The sequence below is a fragment of the Pezoporus flaviventris genome, unplaced genomic scaffold, assembly GCF_033815535.1.
Source record: "Pezoporus flaviventris isolate CSIRO_AGI_PZ_B2104156 unplaced genomic scaffold, CSIRO_AGI_Pfla_v1 ptg000001l, whole genome shotgun sequence".
NCBI classification, from domain to species: domain Eukaryota; kingdom Metazoa; phylum Chordata; class Aves; order Psittaciformes; family Psittacidae; genus Pezoporus; species Pezoporus flaviventris.
Genome location: NW_026892549.1, coordinates 6,746,076 through 6,767,938, shown reverse-complemented (window position 1 = coordinate 6,767,938; position 21,863 = coordinate 6,746,076). Strand labels below are relative to the sequence as shown.

The following is a 21,863-nucleotide window of genomic DNA, read 5'->3' as shown; positions in this document are numbered from 1 at the left end:
TTGCCAATGCCATCTTACGATCGCCTCTGGTACTGCAAGTGCAACACCTTTCCTAAAGAGTCGAAAGCAAACGCATGGAGGAAGAAAATGTGAATTTACCGCTCTTTGCCCAGAGACCAGAGGCTGAGGGGGTGCAGAAAGATGCACTAAGGATCGCTGGCCTGCCTTACGTATAGGAGAAGTGGAGGAACATCCTACCGACTGCCTGTGAGGATTACAGAAGGTCTAGCATGGATAAAGATACGTCTCTGTTGGGAGCGGTTGTCCTCAAGCAGGGGGAAAATAAAACACACAAGTGGAATTCTTGCATAAGTTCCTTTCACTTCAATTTTTTTCCTAGGCAAATCTCAGTGGAAAATGGTGTTGGCATGCATTAGGACATCATGCAATTACATTATATTGTCAATTAAAATTGTCATTGGCAGAGGAGGAACTAACGTGTTTGGAGGGAAAGAGAAGTGCAGTTCTCGCCAAAATTTTCTTTGATAGACAACATGAATCTGCTGATCTGTTTGCCTGTCGTTCCACAGGAAAAAAATACAGCTGAAAAAGCCCCCCTTTTTCCCTGCAGTGACAAGCACGCTTCTATAAAGGCAGAAGGGGGGTATTTTATGCCTATCAAGCAGTAATATATCTCTGTAAGAGAGATAATAGATGTAGGTGCAACAGGCAGTCTTTGCCTGGGGTCTGTTAGCTGAGATTACATCTGTGTTTGCTTGGCAAGGAGGGATGGGTAGCTGGTAATTTAGAGCCAGATTAAAGTTTATAAAGACATGATGCTCATAATGTTCCATCCTCATTTGACAGCAAAAGGTAAGATGTTTTGAATGCTACTGGGAAAGTGGGAATGTGCTGGTAGAAGATGGGAAGGCCAGCGCAGCTGTCATTGGGTAGGAAGCTGCTGCCAGTAAGTAAATAAACTATTTGTCTGAAATATGTTCTCTATGTTTTTGCTTCTATCTACATTCTCACATTGGGAATTTTTAGATCTTTTGTGTAATGATTGTTCACAACACTATAGGTGTATAGTAAGAGCTGGAGAGGGGAGGAGGGAGTTCAGGTGAGATGTGGAGCAGAACAGCAACCTTGCTAACCATGGTCTGATTCTGCCCTCCTCTTCTTTGTGTGCCTGTTGATTAAAGCCAGAACAAGATCCTTTGCCCCTGATTTTAAGAAATAACAGTCACAGCACGGTTTTAGTTGTCCAAAAGCCTGGCCTGAAAGATTACACACAACAAAACCAGTCTCTCCCTGTTGGCTCTGCCATCATTCTGTGAAGGAAAAAAAAAACACCTGTGTAGCTGTTGCCCATATGCAGTAACGTGAAGAAAAATAGGAGGAAAAATGTATTTCCTCTCAGGACCTTGATGTGCTGTGGCTTTGCTTGGTCTCTGTGACAACAATCAGCAAGGTCCCACCCACAGGCTCTCATATCCTGGACTGTAACAACACAGCTTGGATCTCTCAGTCTTCTTATGCCTCACGTTTTTGAGGGGCAATGAGTGTAGCCACGACTTTAAAATTACTGTAAAGGTTTGCTGTGTTCCTAAGTAAAGCGCCGGAGCTCGGCCTAGCGCGCGCACCCTTGCCCGCACTAAAGATGGCGGCGGTGCTGACCCGGAAGGGGCGGTGGGGCCGGGTCGCGGGGTGAGGGAGCTAGAGGGCGGGTTTCTCTAGCCTGCCGCCGCTGTGCCGGGAGCCTATCCCAGCCCAGCCCAGCTCAGCTCAGCCGAAAGGGGCGCGGGGGTGCTGGCCGCCGCCGCCGCCGCCATCGCAGCCCGCATGGGGCGGGCGCGGCCGGGTTCCGGCGCTGCCTGAGCGGGGCCGGCGGGCTGCTCTGTCGGGCTCGTTCCCTGCCCGGCTAGGCGGCCCGCCCGAGGCCGGGGGCGCCCCTGAGAGGGCGGGGAGCTGCGGCGCCATGCAGTGCGCGGACCCCGCGGCGGCCATGAAGGGGTCGGAGGGCGAGGGCAAGCCGGAGCAGCCGCCGCCGCCACCGGCGGGGCAGAGCGGCGGCGGCAAGAGCGGAGGCGGCCGCGGCGCCAAGGGCTGGCAGTACAGGTGGGCGCGGCGGGCCGGGCCGGGCCGGGCCGGGCCGGGGGCTGCGGGTGGCTGGTGAGGTGCGGGCGGTGGGCCAGGAGCCGTCCGTGCTGCTGAGCCTGGCGTGGGGCGCTGGTAGCGCCGCGTCCCACTCACAGGGCAGCCCACGCCCTGCGCGCCCTGAGCGTGGTTGTCATTGCGGCTGCCCCGGCTGTGGCCGCCCTCGGCACTGCTGGGGGGCACGCAGGGACCCTTTCTCCTCCTCTGGCTCTGGTCTGAGCCCGGCCGCCGCACTCTTATTTCAGTATCCTCTTGGCGTGGCGCCGGCACGCGGGCCGGCTGTCACTCGGCTCCGCTTTCCGTGCGCTGTGTATCAGCACGAAGCCCTGCGTCTGGGCTGCAGGTACTGCCCGGAATGTGCCTTTGCTCCTTCGTTTTTGATCTTCGTTTTTTTCTCTCAGAGCGTGGACACCAGCTTAAAGTTGCAGAAGGCTCTCTGTCGCTTTCCAGCCTTGCCAAAAAGCTAAACTTTGTGCCAAGTTTTAGGTCGGTGTGTCTTCTGTAAGAACCTGATGGCAGGGTTGCTTTTTTTAATTGGCGTTTTCTGTTTGGTGCTGATAGCGAAACTGAGTCTACACGGAGTTTCTGTTTTAACTGACTTTAAGAATGGCTGTGCTTACCGTAATTCAGGGTGATTACTCAGGTATGGCAAATAACAGCAGAAGAGAGCAAAGAAAATAGGAGAAGCTGAGCACACAGCATTAGTTCGAAATGGATTCAAACTAAAGTGCTTCCTTTGAATGGCCTGCCTGTACATTTGAGGGATTTAGAGGTTTTCGTGTACTTTTTTCTGATGTGCTTTCAGGTTGAAAGACACGCACTGATAGGAGGCCATCTGAGGCATCGCTTGAGAGGTTTCCGAATCTCTTTCTGCTTTGAGGTGTCTCATCCTTGACTGGAGATCTGCCATGTTGCTGTTGAAAATACTGCTGTGATTTGAAGTTTGCACACTTCTCCTTTAAATGGAGTCTCTTCAGAGCTGTCATCTGCCAGCCCAGATGGACTGGCTTGCTGTTTCTTGCTTCTGGAGACAGCAAAACTGGAGTGTTTTACCTCTGTGTGTGTTGTGCGGGATGGAGGACCATCAGATGTCTTAGACAAACCAGCACCAGGCTGTGCAGGCTCTGAGTGCCTGATGATTCTAATAGGGAGGAAGCAGCTCGGTCATCACTGGGAATCTGGGTCATGAATAATTTACTTCTCTAGTGACTAGTGCTGGAAAGAAAAGTGAGGATTTCAAGGCCAATATTTCAGGCTTTTAAATAGGGAAAGCTTCTTGTCAGATCCAGTTACCAGTTGTCTTGTCTGCTGTTTCCAATTGCTTCTAAACTTTTTTAAAAAGAAAAAAACAGCCCTATAGATTCAAAGATAACTCTGAGTTTTCCAATGAAAATTGCTGTTACTGTGACCAGGCACTTACTGTACATGTGTTTCACCTGTGAAACACTGGAGTCAGTTTATGCAATCAGAATTGAAATATTTTATATTTTTATGTGGAATTGCAGGTAATGGAAGAGATGAGATACCCAATTTGTTTTGCCTGAACCCCTTTTGACTATAGTATGTTTGAAATGGTCAGTGCTGTGCAGTGAAATTCCACTTTTTAAAATTATCCATCCAAGTGTTTTGTCCCTACGTGCTTTCTGTGTCTTGCAGGGCAGAAGTTGAGCCTGCTCATAAGAATTTGGTGGCTTCACAGCTGTAGGTGGAAACTGTACATGTTGTTGCTTGCACCTATTGATATCTGGTTTAATTTGCTCTAATACTCTAGTGCAGATTGTCCTTTTTTTTTCTTTCTGGGTCAGTGGGACAAGTTTAATGTACTAGTTGTATTATTATGGACACTTGAGGTACTTCACTGTTAATCTCTGCTCTGGAATCAATTATTTGCTCCTCATTTGTCTCTGTATCTAATTACCCACGCAATATCGCCTTTTCCCTCTGCCTTCATATGAAGTTCTCCTGGATGCGATACTGTAGCTTCGTTTTCACTTTGTGTATTACATCTATTCTAAAATGTATTTGGCAAATAAAGACTTCTCTAATAATAAACTATTGTCTAAAATATGGGTTTTAGAAACTGCTTTGCTGGGAGCTTCTGGTAGAAGTTTGATCTTTAACTTCTGTAGCGTGGATTTTGAGAAGTGTGTGGTCACACAGCTTGTGAGAAGTGGAGTCCTGAAGTACTTGGTCATCTGGGGCTGAAATATAGCTCTGTATTCAGTGAAGCATCTTGTCAAAACAGCCGTAGCATAGTTTTCAGACAAATGGGACAAGTCCTTTAATTGAGATAATCAGGTTTATCCAACGTGATACTTTAATGCTCCAAATGGGGAATTATGACTACTGGGGAAAAAAAAAATAAAAAAATCTCCAGCACTGTGGAACCTGAAAATAATGAAAACTGAATCTTTCAGAGAGGTGGAAACTAAACATACTTGGGGCAAAGTGCATGTCTTGAAAGTAAAAAATTAAGCAGAAAGTCAAACTTTATATTTTTGCAGGGGAATGATAGGGAGATTTTTAAATAGCTGTGACAAAGTTGCACCAAACATTTATCATCGTGAAAAAGAAGAGAAAATTGGAGGCTGTCAGATGCCTCAGATGATCTAGAGACAGAGCTAAATCTCTTTGCATGTTTTCTGCTTGTCGCCTGTGTATGGTGAGTTCAGGCAGTTCAGTAAAGCAGTTCCTCCTATGGAATTTGTAAGGGCACAGTTTCTTCATAGGGCATGAAGATACTCTTTTTCTTAATAGGAGATAAGGCTTCTTGAGAAACTGCTCTTCTAGACATCCAGTAGGAATTGATCTTATTTATGAATACATGATCAGTGTCAGAGTGCATCTGAGACCTCCAACCCTTGGCTGCATTTTCCTGACTGGGGTCAAGAATAGTGTGAAGTTAACTTGCAATTAAGTAGATGAAGAGAGGCTGAGATGCTGTGCCACACACTAAACCCTTTATCCCTATTTTCATTTGGCGAAAGTTACCATGAGGTGAGACTTATTCATAACTTAAAATTATTAAAAGATTACTTGATAAAGTAACTTAAGATTATAACATATTTCTAAACAGGTTCTCTATTTTCAGCAGTAATCAAGCTAGGAAGTAAGTGTAGGGTTGCCCAAATGAAGAATTATTTGCATTCAGCAATTCTGGTTTTACTCGTGACCTTCGGTTGTTTTTTATTTGCTCTAGCTTAAATTAACAGAGTAATTTCAAAGCAGTGAAAGAAGGGAGACAGTTTTGGCAGGTACTTCTGTGACACGAGAATTGTAGTCAGTCTAAGAACATAAAAATTTCACAACCAGAAAGCCGAATCTCTGTCTATGAGCTGAATAGAGGGCTGGTCAGAATATGTGCCAGAGAAGTGTAACAAGTCCTTTCAGCTTGGCTTCAGAAGCTTTCAGATCATTTTGAGAGAAGTGACTTGCAATTACTGGTTTTCATTTATCTACAAAATCAAAATTTCAAAGCACTGTGAGTGACTAAAGAAACAAGATTGTCTTTCCCAATAGGAGACATGCTAATGTGCTGTCCTCTTACATTTTTCTTGGTGGTTCTGCTCTCAGATACATAAGTCAATTCAGCTGCTATTAAAAAGATTTCCAGCATTTATTCCCTTGGTGGTAGAAATACATGTAAAATGTGAATGAATTTCCCAGATGATTGCTGATTTTTAAGCTTGCAAGTTGTATTTCAAAACCTGTTTGCTTTTCAGTTCTGCATATATTCATTATAGATAGCTGCCTTTGTTCCTTATTTCTGAAATGGTTTGGGCATCTGCTTACTATGGATTTAGCCAATCTATTTATAAAATGCTACAGGCTTTTTGCATCTTCTTTTTTTAAAGAAACAAGTTAATTTTAGTTACCTGTGCCTGTAAGTTTATTTAAGTGCTCCAGTTGTGAGTTTGTATAGAAAAATATTTGGATGAAAGTAGCTTCTAAATAAAGGAGCCAACTTTCTAGACTCATATTACTTTTTATATGTTTTTTCTTTTGTTTTTCTGCTAGTGGTGACAGTGGCAGGTAAGAGGGTGCTTCTTGCAAGAGGGTGCACCATGCTGGGTGGCTTCTGCTTGTCATTAGGTTATCAAATTAAGGCAGATTCTCTTGCAGAATTACTCCATGTGGCTTTAGGCCAGAGTAGGAGAGGCTGAGAGTGAGCAAACAGAAGTGCAAACAAACAGCAGAAAAAGGGTTTTGGCAATTTTGTAAATTGCTTTGTATCAAATGCAAAAGGATAACAAATTTAAGGCAAGTAAAATGGTTTTCAGTCTTCTTATAAGGGCTTTGTTTATTTTACAAATGGCACTGTGCAAGCCCTCTTTATAAATACTAAAAACCAGTAAACAATTACTGACCTTAATTCAGTCTTCTTTGTTCAGGCAGGTCAGTGTGTGGTACACATAGGAGAAGAACTGGTAGCTGAAACACAGGAATATATTTTAATTGTGCATTTTGAGATGATTATGAACTCTTCTTCATCAAGTGATCCCATAGGAAATGTGTTTTAAAGGAAATGCTTATTTCTGAGTTTGATCCCAGTTAACTTGGAGGGTCACTGACAATCCTTTGCATGTTGAGCACATGGAAGCAAAATGCGTGAGACTGAGCTAGGCTGTGGAAGTGTTTATGATTTTTATTCATGCTATCTTGCAAAAATGATGTAATTAGTAGTAATAAAGTGTCTTGAAACTGATATCCTGAGTGGATGTTGATAAGAATGCTTTTATTTTTTTAATTTTTATTTTTATTTGGGGGTAGTGTTGATGTCAGTCTTAGTTGCAAGAAAATGTATAAATTCCAAGAATGTTTGATCTTGGGAGGATAAATTTCATCTGTTTGGCCTTTTGAAGCTGAAACCAGCTTGGTAGGAATAGATACAGGAGGTAATGCCAGCCCAATGTTCAACAGCGCTTCAAGTTGCCAGCCTCTCCCTTGCTGGTCATGCGTTCTTGTCTCGGAACTCAGCATTTCTCATCACAGTATTACTGTAAGCATTGAGTTCTTGCTTAGGCTGCAATAGAGTGTGTTAGCTGACCTGATTAACCTGTGAGCAGGCCAGAATTCATGTTTAAGTCCCTGTGACTTGGTAAGTAAAAAAAAAAGGAAACCTCCTAAACCTTCGTGTAAATGTTAGTGCCATCCTGGGACATTTCTCCCTGATGCTGGTACTCCTAGTACTTCCTTTTCATTACCTATCTCTCTTGTTCTGTGTCTTCTTTCTGTACAGCTTAAACCAAAATTATTTGGGATCCTACATGGAGTTTTTGTATATTCACTGTAATCAGTAACTGTGTAAACACTTTCCTTGTTGTGTGCAACTGCAGAGGGAGTGAGAGACTGTAAGTTTGTGGTGTTACTGGAAAGATCTGAGAAGGGCTGCTCCTGCTTCGATTTTCTCCTCTCTTACAGCCCACCCCACCTCCTTGGTTCCCCACTGGTGCAAGAGCTGCTGGCATTGTGATATTGAGGCGCCAGCCACCAATGGAGATGGGGGTTCTGCTGCCCTGCCATTATACTTCTGGCAGCTTTCAGGCTGGATGGTGGCGCTGATGTCAAGCCTGTGTCAGAATGAACCCTGGTGTTCTTTCCTTCTGTTTCTGGTGATCTGTAGAGATTCTTTACCACTGCGTGGCCTTTGGAATGACCTAGCTGCTTGCTTTCAATCTTCTTGCTGGCCTTTTGGGTGTGATAAATAGGGTGGTAAAAAGAAGAGTTTTTCAAGTGGTTGCTGTGAAATTCAGAATTTTTGCAACTTTTTATGTGTTACTCCTTTTTATTTCTAAAAAACAGATTAGAACCACTTCCACATTTGTTCAGTATATTGGACAGAAATGACTGAAAAATCTGGTGGCTGGATTTCTTTATCCTTATTTCAGAGTATACCATATTCATAATACCATTTTAGAAATGCTGTATTTCACATAATTTGTTCATTAGAATAGACAAGAAGCCCATATTTAAAATTGTTATCAAATGGTTATATCCATGTCAGGATCCATTCCATGTTACTAAAATGTTAAGGTCATCTTTTATCAAGCTGATTTTACCCATTGCTGAAGCCCCAAGCACTTCTTGAGAGGCAGGTGAGCCATTCCTGTTCATACATGTATGTATGACGTGGAAGATTGGGGTTGGAGTAGGTGGAAGCCCAGATGCATTGTAAATTGAAAGAAGTAAATCTCTGTGTGATGGGTAGTAATTTAATAGAACTGGGGAAGCAGGTATGGGTAATCTGAGCAGGGCTTCATGATGGCCCTTGACACACTTGTGAGGTGGGCTGATGCCAACCTCATGAAGTTTAACCATGAGAAGTGCAAGGTCCTACCCCTGGGTTGGAGCAATCCCAGGCACAGCTATAGGTTGGGCAGAGAAGAGATTCAGAGCAGCCCTGCAGAGAAGGACTTGGGGGTGCCGGTTGATGAGAAAATGAACATGAGCCAGCTTCAGTGTGTGCTTGCAGCCCAGAAAGCCAGCCATATCCTGGACTGCATCAAAAGGAGTGTGACCAGCAGGTCGAAGGAGGTGATCCTGCCCCTTTACTCTGCTCTTGTGAGACCTCACTTGGAGTATTGTGTGCAGTTCTGGTGTCCTCAACATAAAAAGGACATGGAACTGTTGGAACAAGTCCAGAGAAGGGTCACGAGGATGATCAGGTGTCTGGAGCACCTCCCGTATGAAGACAGGCTGAGGAAGTTGGGGCTGTTCAGCCTGGAGAAGAGAAGGCTGCGTGGAGACCTCATAGCAGCCTTCCAGTATCTGAAGGGGGCCTACAAGGATTCTGGGGAGGGACTCTTCATTAGGGACTGTAGTGATAGGACAAGGGGTAACGGGTTAAAACTTAAACAGGGGAAGTTTAGGTTGGATATAAGGAGGAAATTCTTTCCTGTTAGGGTGGTGAGGCACTGGAATGGGTTGCCCAGGGAGGTTGTGAATGCTCCATCTCTGGCAGTGTTCAAGACCAGGTTGGACGAGGCCTTGGGTGGCATGGTTTAGTGTGAGGTGTCCCTGCCCATGGCAGGGGGTTGGAACTTGATCTTAGGGTCCTTTTCAACCCTAACTATCTTACGATTCTGCGATTCTATGGCTAATATTCTAGTAGGGAATCTAAACTCACATTCCTGAACCAGGGTCTGCAAGGTCTGGGTTTCCTTCTCTAGCTCTGTGGCTCCTCAGTGAACACCTGTTAAGAGCAGTGTCCCTCTTGTGCTTCTCTGAGGATCCTTGTGTTGAAGGAGCAGACTGTAAAACTTGCTGGGGCAGGGGTGACAAAAGTGGGAGCTGGTTCTGGCATTGCAGAATACTTGTGTTAATACTGGACTGTCTGTTTAGAGTTCATATGAAGCTAAACTGAAGAAGCATGAACTTCTGAATAGCTTCAAATATCAAATAACTTGTGCTTTCCATGGAATAGATTTCTGCCAGAGTTAATGGCCATTACAGATGTCTGTCCTTCACTAAGTGCAAAGGGGATTTTTTTAGCTTCACCTTTTCTAATGTAATTATGTAGCAGCAAGTTAATTAAAATTGCCCACAACATTAACATCCTGCTCTGCTACACACTCCCTCTCCCCAGAGAGAAGGTGAAAAACAAACTGCATGTGGCTGACTTAATCACATTACTTAATGCAGAAGCAGAAGGCACCAGCTGCTGCTGTTGGGTTATCCTACACATGTTCTTGTGCTGTGCTCATTGTACCATGAAAATTAAGGCCTGTGTGCAAGGACCCCTGTTTACTTAAGGTCGTTGCCTTGACATGCACTCTGATCACCTGCCAGTACTGATGAATTATTCTTGTAGGGGGTCACTGCTTGCTGGTAATGCTGCCAGACAACTTTTCAGGGTGCTTGTGAAGCTTGTATTTTTTCAGGTTTTCTGTACTGTGTGCCTAAGGCTGAAATAGGAGGGGAGGGCAGGCTGAAGTGGGATGGGAGAAGTGTTGTTTCTTTAAGACAATTGATTTGACAACCTACTTTGGAGCAGGGGGCAGGCTTTTTGCTACAGGTATGCATTTTTATTTTTTCTTCCCAGGTATAAATTCATGAGTTTTTGATGAGGCTGCAAATGTTTAAAATCTTAATTAACATTTAGGCAGTGACAGATCAATTTCCCAAAGAGCCCAGTTTGCGTTGGGAAGTTGGTTTTATTCATTGCAGTGGAGATGTAAGAGAAAGTGTGAGATCTGCTGGGCAGAGCTGCAGGATGCTATATTAAGGAACTGATTTCTGACCCTGGCTCTGCTTCCTCTGTGATAACAGTCATATTGTTTAAGCTGTTTTTCCCCTGTAATTGCTAACTGTGTGTTCCTCTTTCTCTTGGAGGCCTAGTTTGAAACAGTTGGCTCTGATTTTGCAAAACTTTTGCAGGGTCACAGATGCAGCTGAAATCAGCAAAAGCTGTGATTTGAATGCATGAATAAAACAATAATTAGGCCACAACTATCTCAAAGTTAGAAAGGCTGAAAATTCATTGTGCGTCAGTTCTCTGTGTGTAAAATGGGGTGATAATGTCCTTGTCCTTTTTTTGTTCAGTACATGATTCCTTCATAAATGTTAGTCACAAGCACAAGAGAAGAAAATCTCAAGGAAACTCTCTTTATTAGTGCCTGACTGCCAGATGAATAATGCCTGATGCTTGTTGCACAATGAAAATGAGTGGTTTTGAATAATTCCTTGTCTGGGAGCAACTGTCTACTCAAAGCATGAACCTAGAAATATTCCTGCTCTTTTTAAGTGTTGTCATAATCACAGGTGGTTAACACATATGCTTTCTTAATTAGAGTTTAAACCTTCTGAATACCTTATGCCTCAATTTTAATGTAGAAATATTTTTGATTTCTCTATATACAAGAATTATAGAATAATTTGGGACGGGAATGACCTCTGGGAAATCTCTAGTCCAGCCTCCTGTTCAAAGCAGAGCCAGGTCAAAGTTAGAAGAGGTCATTTAGGGCCATTATTGAGTTTGGGGCCTCTCCAAGGATGGAGATGCCACGGCCTCTCTGGACTCCTGGCCCAGGGCTTACCCCTCTCTTTTTGAAGGATTATTCGGTGTGTCAAGCAAGGAATTTTGTTTTGTTACAATTTGAAATTGCTGCTGCTTGCCCTTCTGCTGTGCATCTCTGAAAAGTCTGTCTCCATCTTCTCCCTGTGTAGGGGAGATAGTGGTGAGACCCCCCCCCCCTGTAAGCCTTCCCTGCTTCTAAAGAAGGCTGAACAGACACAGGTCCCTCAGCCTGTTCTTGTCTGGCACAGCATACCTAGCTTGCACTGATCCATGGGTTAGTCCGTCCCAGGCACAAGGCTTTGCATTGCTTTTGTTGAAGTTCAGGTGGTCTTACTCAGCCTGTTTCTCTGGACAGTTGGGATCTCCTGGAAAGGCAGCCCACCCTACTACATCCCATAAGTTTGATCTCACCCAAGATGCTGCAGAGGGTGGATGCTGGTCCATTGGCCAGCTCTGAGGCATTTAGCAGTATAGACCCCTGAAGTGCAGCACTTACGACTGCTAGTTAGATTTCAAACTATTGGCTGTTGCTTCTAGAGTCTGCTGGTCCATGCTTTTTTTTTGCTTGTGTTGTACTTCAGGCTTATGTCTTTCCGAATATTTAGTCAGTTAAGTGTGTTCTTGCTTGCTTTGAAGGTGGTAATAATTATCTTCTGTATTTAATCTGAAGTGCCTCAGAAAGGGTTAAAAAATAATTTAAAAGGCAAGAGGCTTATTTGGAGTAGCTGATTGGTGTATTTACCTTCCATTTAATATCCAGTGTTTTATTGCTACAAAGTCCACAATGGTAGTGTGTAATTATTGATACAATATTTTTAAGGTCATAATCACAAATATATCTTCAAACTGGAAGGTTGTATATTTGTATTTGTGATATGGTAGGTGGTACGAGACTAGAAGCAGACCAAGATGCCTTGGGATTGAATGTGTAGTAAGCTAAACAATGTTGAACTGTGCTTAAGAGTAATTAAGCGATGCAGAGATTTGCTCCACCTGTTTCTGTAAATGGCACTTACCAAGGTCCCCTGCTTTCTGAGGTGGTGTGGGTAGCAGGTAGTCCAGAATTGCAAAGATGCTCATCCATCAGCATGTTTGCCTCACTTATGCCAGTATGTTTGCTGGGCAAAGTAGCTTTAATTTGACTGCTTGAATTTTCTGAAACTAGACTTTAAGGGAAGGTTTTGGTAACAATAGTATGTGAAACTGTATTATAGCTTGCTAATGTAAATTGATAATGTGAACAGTAACAAAACTATAGGCAACAGTCTTTCTCCAGAGGTATCAAGTGGAGAGTTTAGACCTTTTGAGGTGTCCAGTTTTTGTGTGCTCCAGCTCTAAAACATTGTTGGCTAAATTTACAGTTATTTTTCCTCTGGTAGTTTGAGTAGTAGTTATCATTGCAGAAAAATCTGCAGGGCTGGCTATTGACTCTTGTGTCCAGCTTCAGTTCTATTATGCTGACACAAATCCACAAATAAGCTGTATGTGAGTGGGGTTCTTGCTGACTTGAGGTGTTCAGGTATGTGCAAGAGAAATTGGTTAGCTGAAGCTCACTGTGTTTTTTTTCCGGGCAGATGTATTTTTAAAGCTAAAGAGTTCTCTAAATGATAAAGTAGTTAAATAATCAGCTTAACAGTGGTCCAGTGAGAGCAGTGTTTGCTACTTATTACTTAAATATTCTCTTTCTTTTTTCTGTTGCTAACCTATAGAAGCATTACAATACATTTCCATTTGTATGTAATAGACCTGTGACATTAGTGCATGAAAGGGGACAATCAAATGCAAGTTTAATTAGGATGGTTTTTAAAAAAAAACTGTATGCTTGATTTGTCATTCCCCTTGGAACTAGTATTGATAGAAAATTTGGGTACAAATGCAATGGCCATGTTGGTAGCAGGGGGCTGGGGAGGCTGAGCAGTGGGAGAACCCCTCATCCTGGGACAGGAAGCCTGGTCTGCAATGTGCCAGGCTCATGGACAGCAGATTTCAGCTCTGCTGCACCCTTCCTTTGTGCAAGCCTGCCTTTCTCTTCCAATGCATGTCTCTCAGGAGTTTACAGGAGTACATGTTAAGAGAGGGTTTTATATCTAATGAGGATGTGTGTGTCACTAGCATGCTTGTAACCAAGTGGTATTCTGAAGCATCCCCAGGGTCTCTTGTTCTTGTCATATTGTTGAACCTTTTTCCCTTGCATTTGTTGGTTTCTAAACTTAAAATTGAGTAGTCAAACACATGAGCTGAAGAGCAGGAGCTTTGTTGACCCTTTATCATTGACTGTAGGGCACTGCTGATGAATGAAACAGCAAGGTTAGTTTTTTGCTCTTGCAAGGGGAGATTTATTTATGGAAAAGCAGAGCAAATTTATTGATACAGGTACTCTGTAAGCAACTTATGCTTCTGTCTTACCTTGTTGGGCATATTGGGGAACCTGCTCTTGCACGAATGAGCCGTGGCACTGGAGTGTGCTTAATGTGATGGTAGTTTCCTGGGAGTAAGTGATCTTTGCAGTTGCACAAGATATGTCCAAAGTTTCTCTTGCTGATACAGTTTGTTTTTTTTTTTCCTCTTCCGCACCCTTCCTCTCTGTTTAACGGAAAGGGGAATCAGTGTGTTGTAGATAAGCACTTCACAGTGGTTGGTGGTGAAGAAGGGAGCTATTGCCAGCAGTGAGTCTCTGGGCAGATGGAGATGAACATGTTCAGTGAAAATGGTTATTGCTTTTTTCAAACTGCCTAGTCAAAACCACTCATTGGTTTGTGCTGCTGAGATCCTGTTTTCTTTCTTTCCTTTTCTTTATGCTTTGCTAGCTTTTAAGCTGATGGCAGTCTCTTTCACCAGGTTTTCACATCTTTCTGTGAGCTCAGTAGAAGGGAGCCTCTTCTGTAGGCCAGGGCCTGAAGGCACTGTTGTAACAGCAGTGGTGGCAGCTATGGAAGCTGGATCCCCCTCCAGGACTCCTCCCTGACATCTGCATAGGCTCCAGTCTTTTGGTCATCCTTCCTGCTGGAAGCAAATACACATGTACTCAGCAAATCCACTTGACTCGAGTCAAGCCTTACACAAATTGGGAAGCCTTTGGCTGCTGCGTTTTCTGTTCAAACAGCTGTTGGGCCTTCAGAGACCTGGCTGCTCAAAATATATCACGTGGTGCTGTCTGTGTCCCAGTAAAATTAAAATCACCAGAAGGGCAGCCTTGGAAGTTTTCAGTAATTGCTTTCTAGGTGGGTGTAATTTTGCGCTACTGCTAGCGGTGACCTGTTTGTGTGGGGCTTCCTAGGGAGAGCTGCGCTGTGCAGGGCATGAAAAAAGGGCAGGGAGGCCTTCCACATTGCTGTTTATTCTTGCAGAAAATGTTGGCCCAGCCCTTGTCAGGTGTGAGCCTGAGTGTCTTGGCTGAAACTCCTGAAGGATGTCATTCTGGGACTGCTGTTCCTCAGCACCTGCATTCAAGACTTGGATGCTGCTCGTAAACAGGATGAGGGGGAATTTGGCCCAGTTATCATTATCTCATTCCTCCCTCAGGGCAGGAGATCACCCTGCAAGGCACTGGCAGCTGCTGCAACTGAAGAGGCATGCTAGAAAAGCACAAATAAACAATAATCCTTTGTGAATGTTTCATTCTTGTATTTTAGTAGCACTTAGATGTATAGAAATCTGGGTTGTGGTAAACATCTTTAAAGTTGGGGAGGGATAGTTTTCTGGCAAGAGTATGAACTGATTTGTGGTTTTTCATAGTCTTCAGTCACTTGCTTAAAGGGGCAGTTTCAATCTGTCTCTCAATATTTATAAACTAAAGAAGTCTGATAAATGGCCAGCCAGTTAAAGTGGTGCTCAGCCTTGGGGGAGGGGGGAGAAGAAGAAAGAAGGTTTTTTGGGGTGGCAGATATGCCGGGCTGGAGTTGAAATGTACCACGAGTTCCTGTGTAATTTTGTTCCTGGATTGTGATTTGCACAGTATCCTTACTTAAAGTAGTCCACCAAAAGTTAAAATAAAATTTTGGTTTACATCTTGAAGACTGTGACAGGTCTGTTGCAATGCTTAAAGGATGACAAAAAAAACCCCAACATTTGACGGAAGGATGTGAATTTCTGTAGAAATACAGACTTTAGGGGTTGTTGACTCATCATTGCTGAGTTGTTGCTGTTCCTTTGACAACCTGAGACTGCTGTGAAGATTTTGAAAAGCAAGAACAGCATCTTGGCTGTGAAAAGATATACATATCTATAGGTACATGTACATGCATGTAGGCAGCAGTGTGAATGCAAAGGTATTCTTAAAGTTGGGAAGGATGCTGGTGGAGCCAGGCCTCGCTGTCAGCATTGATAAGCTGCTTAGTGTTTAGTGTCGAATTTGCTTCTGAAATCTGTTTTCTAGAAGTTAAAAACCCTACTGTGAGGAATTGTGGAGACTTCTGAAGTACACAGATGACTTTGAAGCAGGTTTTACTGTTGTTTCATTAGAAACAATGCTGGAAAAGGCTTTAAGGAAGATCTTACTCTTATTATTTTATGAACTGTGTTTATTTGTGAGCAGAGGCAATGCCTGAACCTCAGCTTCTTGTTCTCAGAGTCTACCATCTTAAAAGCTTTCTGTAGTGCTCTGAAGAGCTTTGCTATTAATCCCTTACTAGTGAAATATTACTGGGGTTTTGGGGTTTTGGTTTGTTTCTTGATGGTTTACTTATTATTTTTTTACAGTGTTAGTTGCCTTACACCACTGCTTTAGCAAAACAAATAGTTTAGTTTAACTCTTGCTATGGAGGCACTAATCTTAAAATCATTCAAGAAATGTTATAGTTATAATTCCATGGTATTGTTGCTATAAATAATACTGAGAATGTTTCCTGCATTCACAGGAAAGTACTAGTACTTACCCAGAAGAAGATTAGGAGGTTAGCTGTAGTTCAGTAACAGGTTTGTGTACCGTTACAGGTTCTGACTTTTGTGAAGTACAGTTTGTGGACTGGATTTAAATCTCTGCTTTTTTTTAAGCATATGAAATTGTTACATATTTAAAAATAATCCTTAGTTCAAATGCTGAAAATTCCCTGGCCCACATGGTGTGAGAATTTGTGCTGGGAGAGTATGATTAGTGTTTATAATGTCTGTGTTTTTACTCTTTCATTTGCTTATTTGTTTGCCTTGAGGCCCTTATACCAACACAGGAAAAGTTTTAAACATTGACAAAGTTTTTCATACCCTTCAGACAGGCTAACCCCTTATTTGCACGGGTGCTGAAAGTTTGCCCAACCTTTGGCAGAGTGAAAACTAAATGTATTTATATATATACACACATAAAAGTACAGTCCTTTGGGTTTGTGCAGTTCTGTTGCAAATGTATGAACAGAATTAAGTAGGAAAATAATGAGTATTGTCCAAGAGGCGGCTCATTTAGCAGAGAAATCTGTTCATGCTCCATTTCTTTGGATGCTGGCTTTTCTGGCATTCCCTGGTTTCCCAAAAAGCAAGCCACAGCTCAGTATCTTATCTCTCGCAGCTGACATGTTATATTCCTCCCTTACTGCAGAGGCTAGTCCATAAGGAATCTCTCCCTGGAGCTGATGGTTGTGTGTCTTGGGATGTGCATCACTACTGTTGGGCTCTTCTGTACTGAGGTTTGGCTGTTGGTCCTTAAGTATGTTTCTGTGATCTTATGCAGACCTTGAATGAGGTCTTTTTGCTTGTGAATGGAAGCCTGCTAAATATACTTCTGAGCTTTACCTTGTATATTGAGTTATAGCTCCTTTGTTTGAGATAAAGGGTTTGGGGACCCCTTGCATACAGTTAGGGATTCTGAAACACAGCTGGTCGGTGTGTTTTAATATTATGCACTTGTGTTCACGTTTATACAACATGCTTCTTCCAGATCAGTGGTGTTCACAATGCTGGAGGTGACTGGCTTACTTATCCTCAGTTACTTTCTCAGATTTCCCTGGGGTGCTGTTTTCAGAGTTTTTTGGTGACACTATCAACTTCTGGGACTGCTGAGGCTAGAGATAGGAATTATTGAAGAGGAGGCATTTGGAGAAGTTTGAGTCCAGTCAAAGTGAAAATCCAAGTAGAGAGGAACACGTGAATGAAGGCAAAATGTAGTGAAGTGTTCATTGGATGTGAAGTACATCGCTTAAAGGGCTGCACGCCCTTCTATGGTGACTTTTTGCTTTTTCTGAAGTCTGAAAAAATCAGCTATCTTATCTGTCATGCTCAAAAAAAGTTGTCAAATTATTTTAAGCAAAGACTGTCAGATGAATGGACTTCCATAGGCCATACATGTTTTCATTGCAGTCTAAAGTCACTTTCCTGAATTTTCTTGGTTTCTGTTAAAGGCATCTGTGATTTAGGCAACTTGGTTAATGGGAGAGTGCGGAAGCTCTAGCGCAATTGTGCAGGGCTCTGTATGATGCCTAACTGAAAAGCAAGGGTGAAGCTTGCATTCACTGGAATTGAAAAACAGTTACTTGTGTCTAGGGACAATTTTTGGATGATTAAAACCCAAGCTCATGCATTTTTATAACTACAATCTTATAGTCTTCAGCTAAGTTAAGACAGCAAGTCTAAAGTGTACTTCCCTTATATGCCAATTATAACAAATGAGAAGCATCTGAAGGGTGAATCTGGTTGTATCTCCTTTAGCATTTTTCTATGTTTAAAATGTATCGTAGCCTGAATACCCTCTGCTCTCCCTGGTTTTATTTTTATCTATAGGGTTGTTTTTTTTTTTTTATCTCTAAGTACCACTTAATGAGCTATTAGAAAGTAAATTCCTAGATAGTCCTGCTGGCTGCTCTCCATTGCAGGATATTACTGCAATACTGATTGCTGCAGAAGCTAGAACACAGTTTTGGTTTAAGTGTAACATTAAAAACAAGCAACTTGTTTTTTCTTCAAAAATGTGGATTCTTGCCTCTCTTCTTTGAATGGTAATACTGAATGGCCGTGATATGGCAGTTATTTATTCTGAGGTTATCTTCAGTACTGTCATCCTAAATACCCTCCTTTAGGATGAAACTTAGTGTAATATATTTGTCTAATTGCCAGATGTCTAATTAATCTGGTGATACTGACACTGTCTATAAATGAGATACAGCAGCTTCAGTTATTATTTGAAAGTTAACCCCAGTACTTAGTCCAACTATATGCAACCAAAACCCACTAAGGGAGATGATCTCTAGGCTCTGTTAGTCCCATTTTCCCCATCTTTCCACTTTTGCTGATAGGGAGCTACTTTGATCTCTGTAATGACCAAGACAGGCTGCTGCTCCAATAGTCTTTGAATAATTGTCATTTAATCTTCAACATTAACTGCAAGCTACAGAAATTTTAATTTAAAATATGAATAAGATGGGTTTAATACAAGTTTTTTTTTAAAGCAAATAGTTAATGTCTGTTATTTGGGTCATTGTTTCACTTCCTCATTGGAATAATAGGAACTTTTTTCTCGTGCTGGACCTTAATGTCTACCAAGAGTATGTTGTTCAGTGTAGGATTATGCCCTGCTGTAAGAGGCAGGGGCATTGAGGTGTAATTTCTAGGATTATGGGAATGTGCGGTGTACAGTAAGTATTTAAACTTGGCTTTTAAGATGTGGTTGGTTTCTAGCCATAAGACTTGTAAGCCTTATGTAGGACAATGGATGTTTTTTGAAAGCGGTAATGGGGTTTTGCCTGTAGTGTGCTATTAAGCCTTTCTGCTGAATGGCTCAATGGATTCTCATTTTTGGTGGGTAGTGGATGTTACAAGTTGCAGCTCTGAAAGAGAAATAACCTGATTTTCCTGCCAGGCCAGAGGAGGAGCTGTTTCAACTCCTGCATCAGATTTTGTAATATCTTGATGTGATCTGCACCTGCATGTTGTGTTCTGTAGGAACATCTGCTCAAGAAAATGACTGTTTATGTACTTGGGACAGGTTCTGGGCATTAAGGATAAATAAAAGCACACTGGTGTAGGAGTATCTGGTGACTGGCTTTGGCTGGTGACCATGATCAAGGTTCTGTTAATGAGCTAATGAAAGTTAATTTTGTTCACAAGTCGAAGAACAGAAAGCTTGCTTAGAGGAGGGAGCAGGAAACAGAAGCAACATGGATACTAAGTCCTTAATTACCTAAAACTAATACAAATGTGTCCAGAAATGCCTGCTGAATGAAACTCAAGTATAGGTAAAACCAGTTGTGCCTTGAAATTATTTGGAGTTTGGCAAGTCTGGTTAAACAATCTTGTGAAATTATCTTGGAATCAAGGCTGGAAAATCTGTTAAGTGTTGGTAGCTTTATTAAGATGGTAGTGCCATTCTAAATTGAAAATATAAATTCATTTTCTGAGAGTAAATAGCAATGAGCAAAATCTGGGGAGATCTGAAATTTGTTTGGTATTGTCCAATTGCTTTTCTCTTTTTCCCCCTTTTTTTTAATAGTGATCACATGGAAAATATTTATGGCTACTTAATGAAATATACGAATCTTGTCACTGGTTGGCAATATCGGTAAGTTTTTTCTGGTGCTTCCTAGTAATGTTTTTGCAGCATCTAAATGAACATATTTCAGATATTTTAAATAATACTTGTATTTCCTTTTTATTAGACAAACATTATGAAAGTTATGCTTTTCTCAATGTAGATTATGCTAATGTGTAGATGAATAATACTTGTTTTAAAGCATGAATAAGAAAAAATGTGTAGGCAGTATGAAGCAGTTAACTGATTTGATGGCTTAGAACTATGTGTTGATTTTTTTTTTTCTCCTTTTCCATTAAATAGATTATTTTTGTTGTTTTTTTTTCCTGTTAAGTCTTCAGCTTAGTGCTATTCACATTCATACCATCGTACCATTTCTTTTTTATTAAGACCTCTGTGCTGAAAATTCAGACTCTGCAAGCTTTCCCCATAGTTCCCCAGGTTGTCTGTCTCCTCTGGAATAACTTCATTTTCTTTGACAGGTGAAACAGTCTGGTCAGGCTACCTGCTCCATGCTGTTTCTAGAGCAGCACAGTGAAACCAAATTAGTATTGGAGAGACAAGGCATATCACGCTGGCCAAATTGCTGTGTTACCAGTGGAATGCCATGACTTGTGTCAATACACTTACTGTCAAATTCAGTTGAGATTGAATGTAGTTTGAGGATGTATTAAGCCTTAGAGATTCAGGATATTCTTTTGATTTCCAAAATTTTGGAACAGCACTCTTCTGTGGGCACGCTGTTGTGTTGTGTGATCCCTGGCCTCTATGGAAAAAAACTGCTAAGAATTTAATTTTTGTGCAGTCTTGCTGGGGACATAATTCGTATGTTTGGGGTCGTACTGACTCAGGTCTTTTAAGTCCCAGCCTCGTCTGTGCCAACTCGTAATGAAAGTTCTAACTTCTTCCAGTACCTTTTGCTTTGTTTTCATTGCAGATTTTTTGTTTTAAACAATGATGCTGGTCTGCTGGAGTACTTTGTGAACGAGCAGTCTAGACATCTAAAGCCCAGGGGTACCCTGCAGCTAGCTGGAGCTGTAATTTCACCCAGTGATGAAGACTCTCATACATTTACAGTCAACGCTGCCAGCGGGGAGCAGTATAAACTCAGAGGTAGGACCTGGGTTCTTGTGCAAGGGATTCTTCCATTAGAGAGCACTCCTGGCTCCCGTCTGTAGCTGCTCTGCTGGGTTTGGTTGCATGGAAAAGCAAGAACTTGTTTCTCAGACTGATGCAGTGAGAATTACATGTGAAACTTTAATCCTGTTCTTTAGTTAGAAACTGTCCTTCCTTTGGATAGTTCCATACTCTTTGAGTGTGACTTTCAGAAGACCACAAACTTCAGATGTGTAGGTTGGGGTTTACTCTTAATGTATAATGTCCTTTAATTGATTCAAAATGTTCTAAATCATTGTAGGTAACAGTACTGTGTAGATGCTTGCGTAGAACTACATTTTTCCTAATGTTCAGTTTGTTAGCCTTCTTGTGGTGGTTATAGAAGTCCATTCTCTGATTTTTGTAGGCTGTGGAAATCTGGGCTTATAGCTCTTTATGTCTATATCTAATATCTTGTATCTCTTATATCTGTATCTAACATCTTTTAGTATTTCTTCCCTTGAAGACTTGCTGTCGCTTTCTAATTCAGCGTACCATACTCTTATTCCAAGAAAATAAAAAAAAGCAGTCTTTTTTTGCCCATGCTTTGAAATGTCTTCATTTGCATAATCCTTTTGGTTTGCTTTTATTAGCTACTGATGCTAAAGAACGTCAACACTGGGTTAGCAGACTTCAGATATGCACACAGCATCACACGGAAGCTATCGGAAAGGTATTGTATGACTGCTATTTTTGTGGGCAGAAATAAGCTAGGCAGGTGGTAGAACTGCAAATACTGCTGTCCTGTTACCTCAGACAGGTACTGCAAAAGGGCATGTATGGTTGGGTTTGAATCTTAAATCAATAAATATTTTTCTGACTAATAGTTGACTTGTAATAGAAATAATCTTTAGGAATGAAACAAAGTGAAGTCCTTTTGTCCCTGAAGACCTGAATGGTCCTTCCTGAGCAGGTATCCGTGAGCAGGTATTGGAAGCAGATGAAAGATGAGATCTTATCCCAGAATTCCTAGATGTTTTGCATTTTTTAATGGGTGAGGAAACAGGTCTTCAGTGTTATTGAATCCCTTCCATTTTGGGAGCTTTTCTTTTTAATGTTTTGTTGTTTGGTTGGTTGGTGGTGTTTTTTTTTAAGCCACTCAACATCCCACAAATACATTTAGGATTAATTCCCATGTTTGAGAAG

The 21,863-nt window shown here is 41.9% G+C and overlaps 1 protein-coding gene across 2 annotated transcripts in view; it reads left to right on the top strand.

Moving 5' to 3' along the window:
• The first annotated feature begins 1,739 nt into the window (after positions 1-1,739).
• OSBPL11 (oxysterol binding protein like 11) overlaps positions 1,740-21,863 on the top strand; it is a 43,880-nt gene continuing 23,756 nt past the window's right edge. The window contains exons 1-5 of one of the 2 annotated variants that reach the window (XM_061474323.1): positions 1,740-1,839; positions 1,880-2,058; positions 19,524-19,592; positions 20,500-20,675; positions 21,311-21,390. In XM_061474323.1, coding sequence (XP_061330307.1) covers positions 1,919-2,058; positions 19,524-19,592; positions 20,500-20,675; positions 21,311-21,390 — 465 coding nt within the window. In that variant the 5' untranslated portion in view covers positions 1,740-1,839; positions 1,880-1,918. Of the gene's footprint in view, positions 1,840-1,879; positions 2,059-19,523; positions 19,593-20,499; positions 20,676-21,310; positions 21,391-21,863 lie in introns of those variants that run through there. The other variant, XM_061474406.1, reaches the window with a different exon arrangement.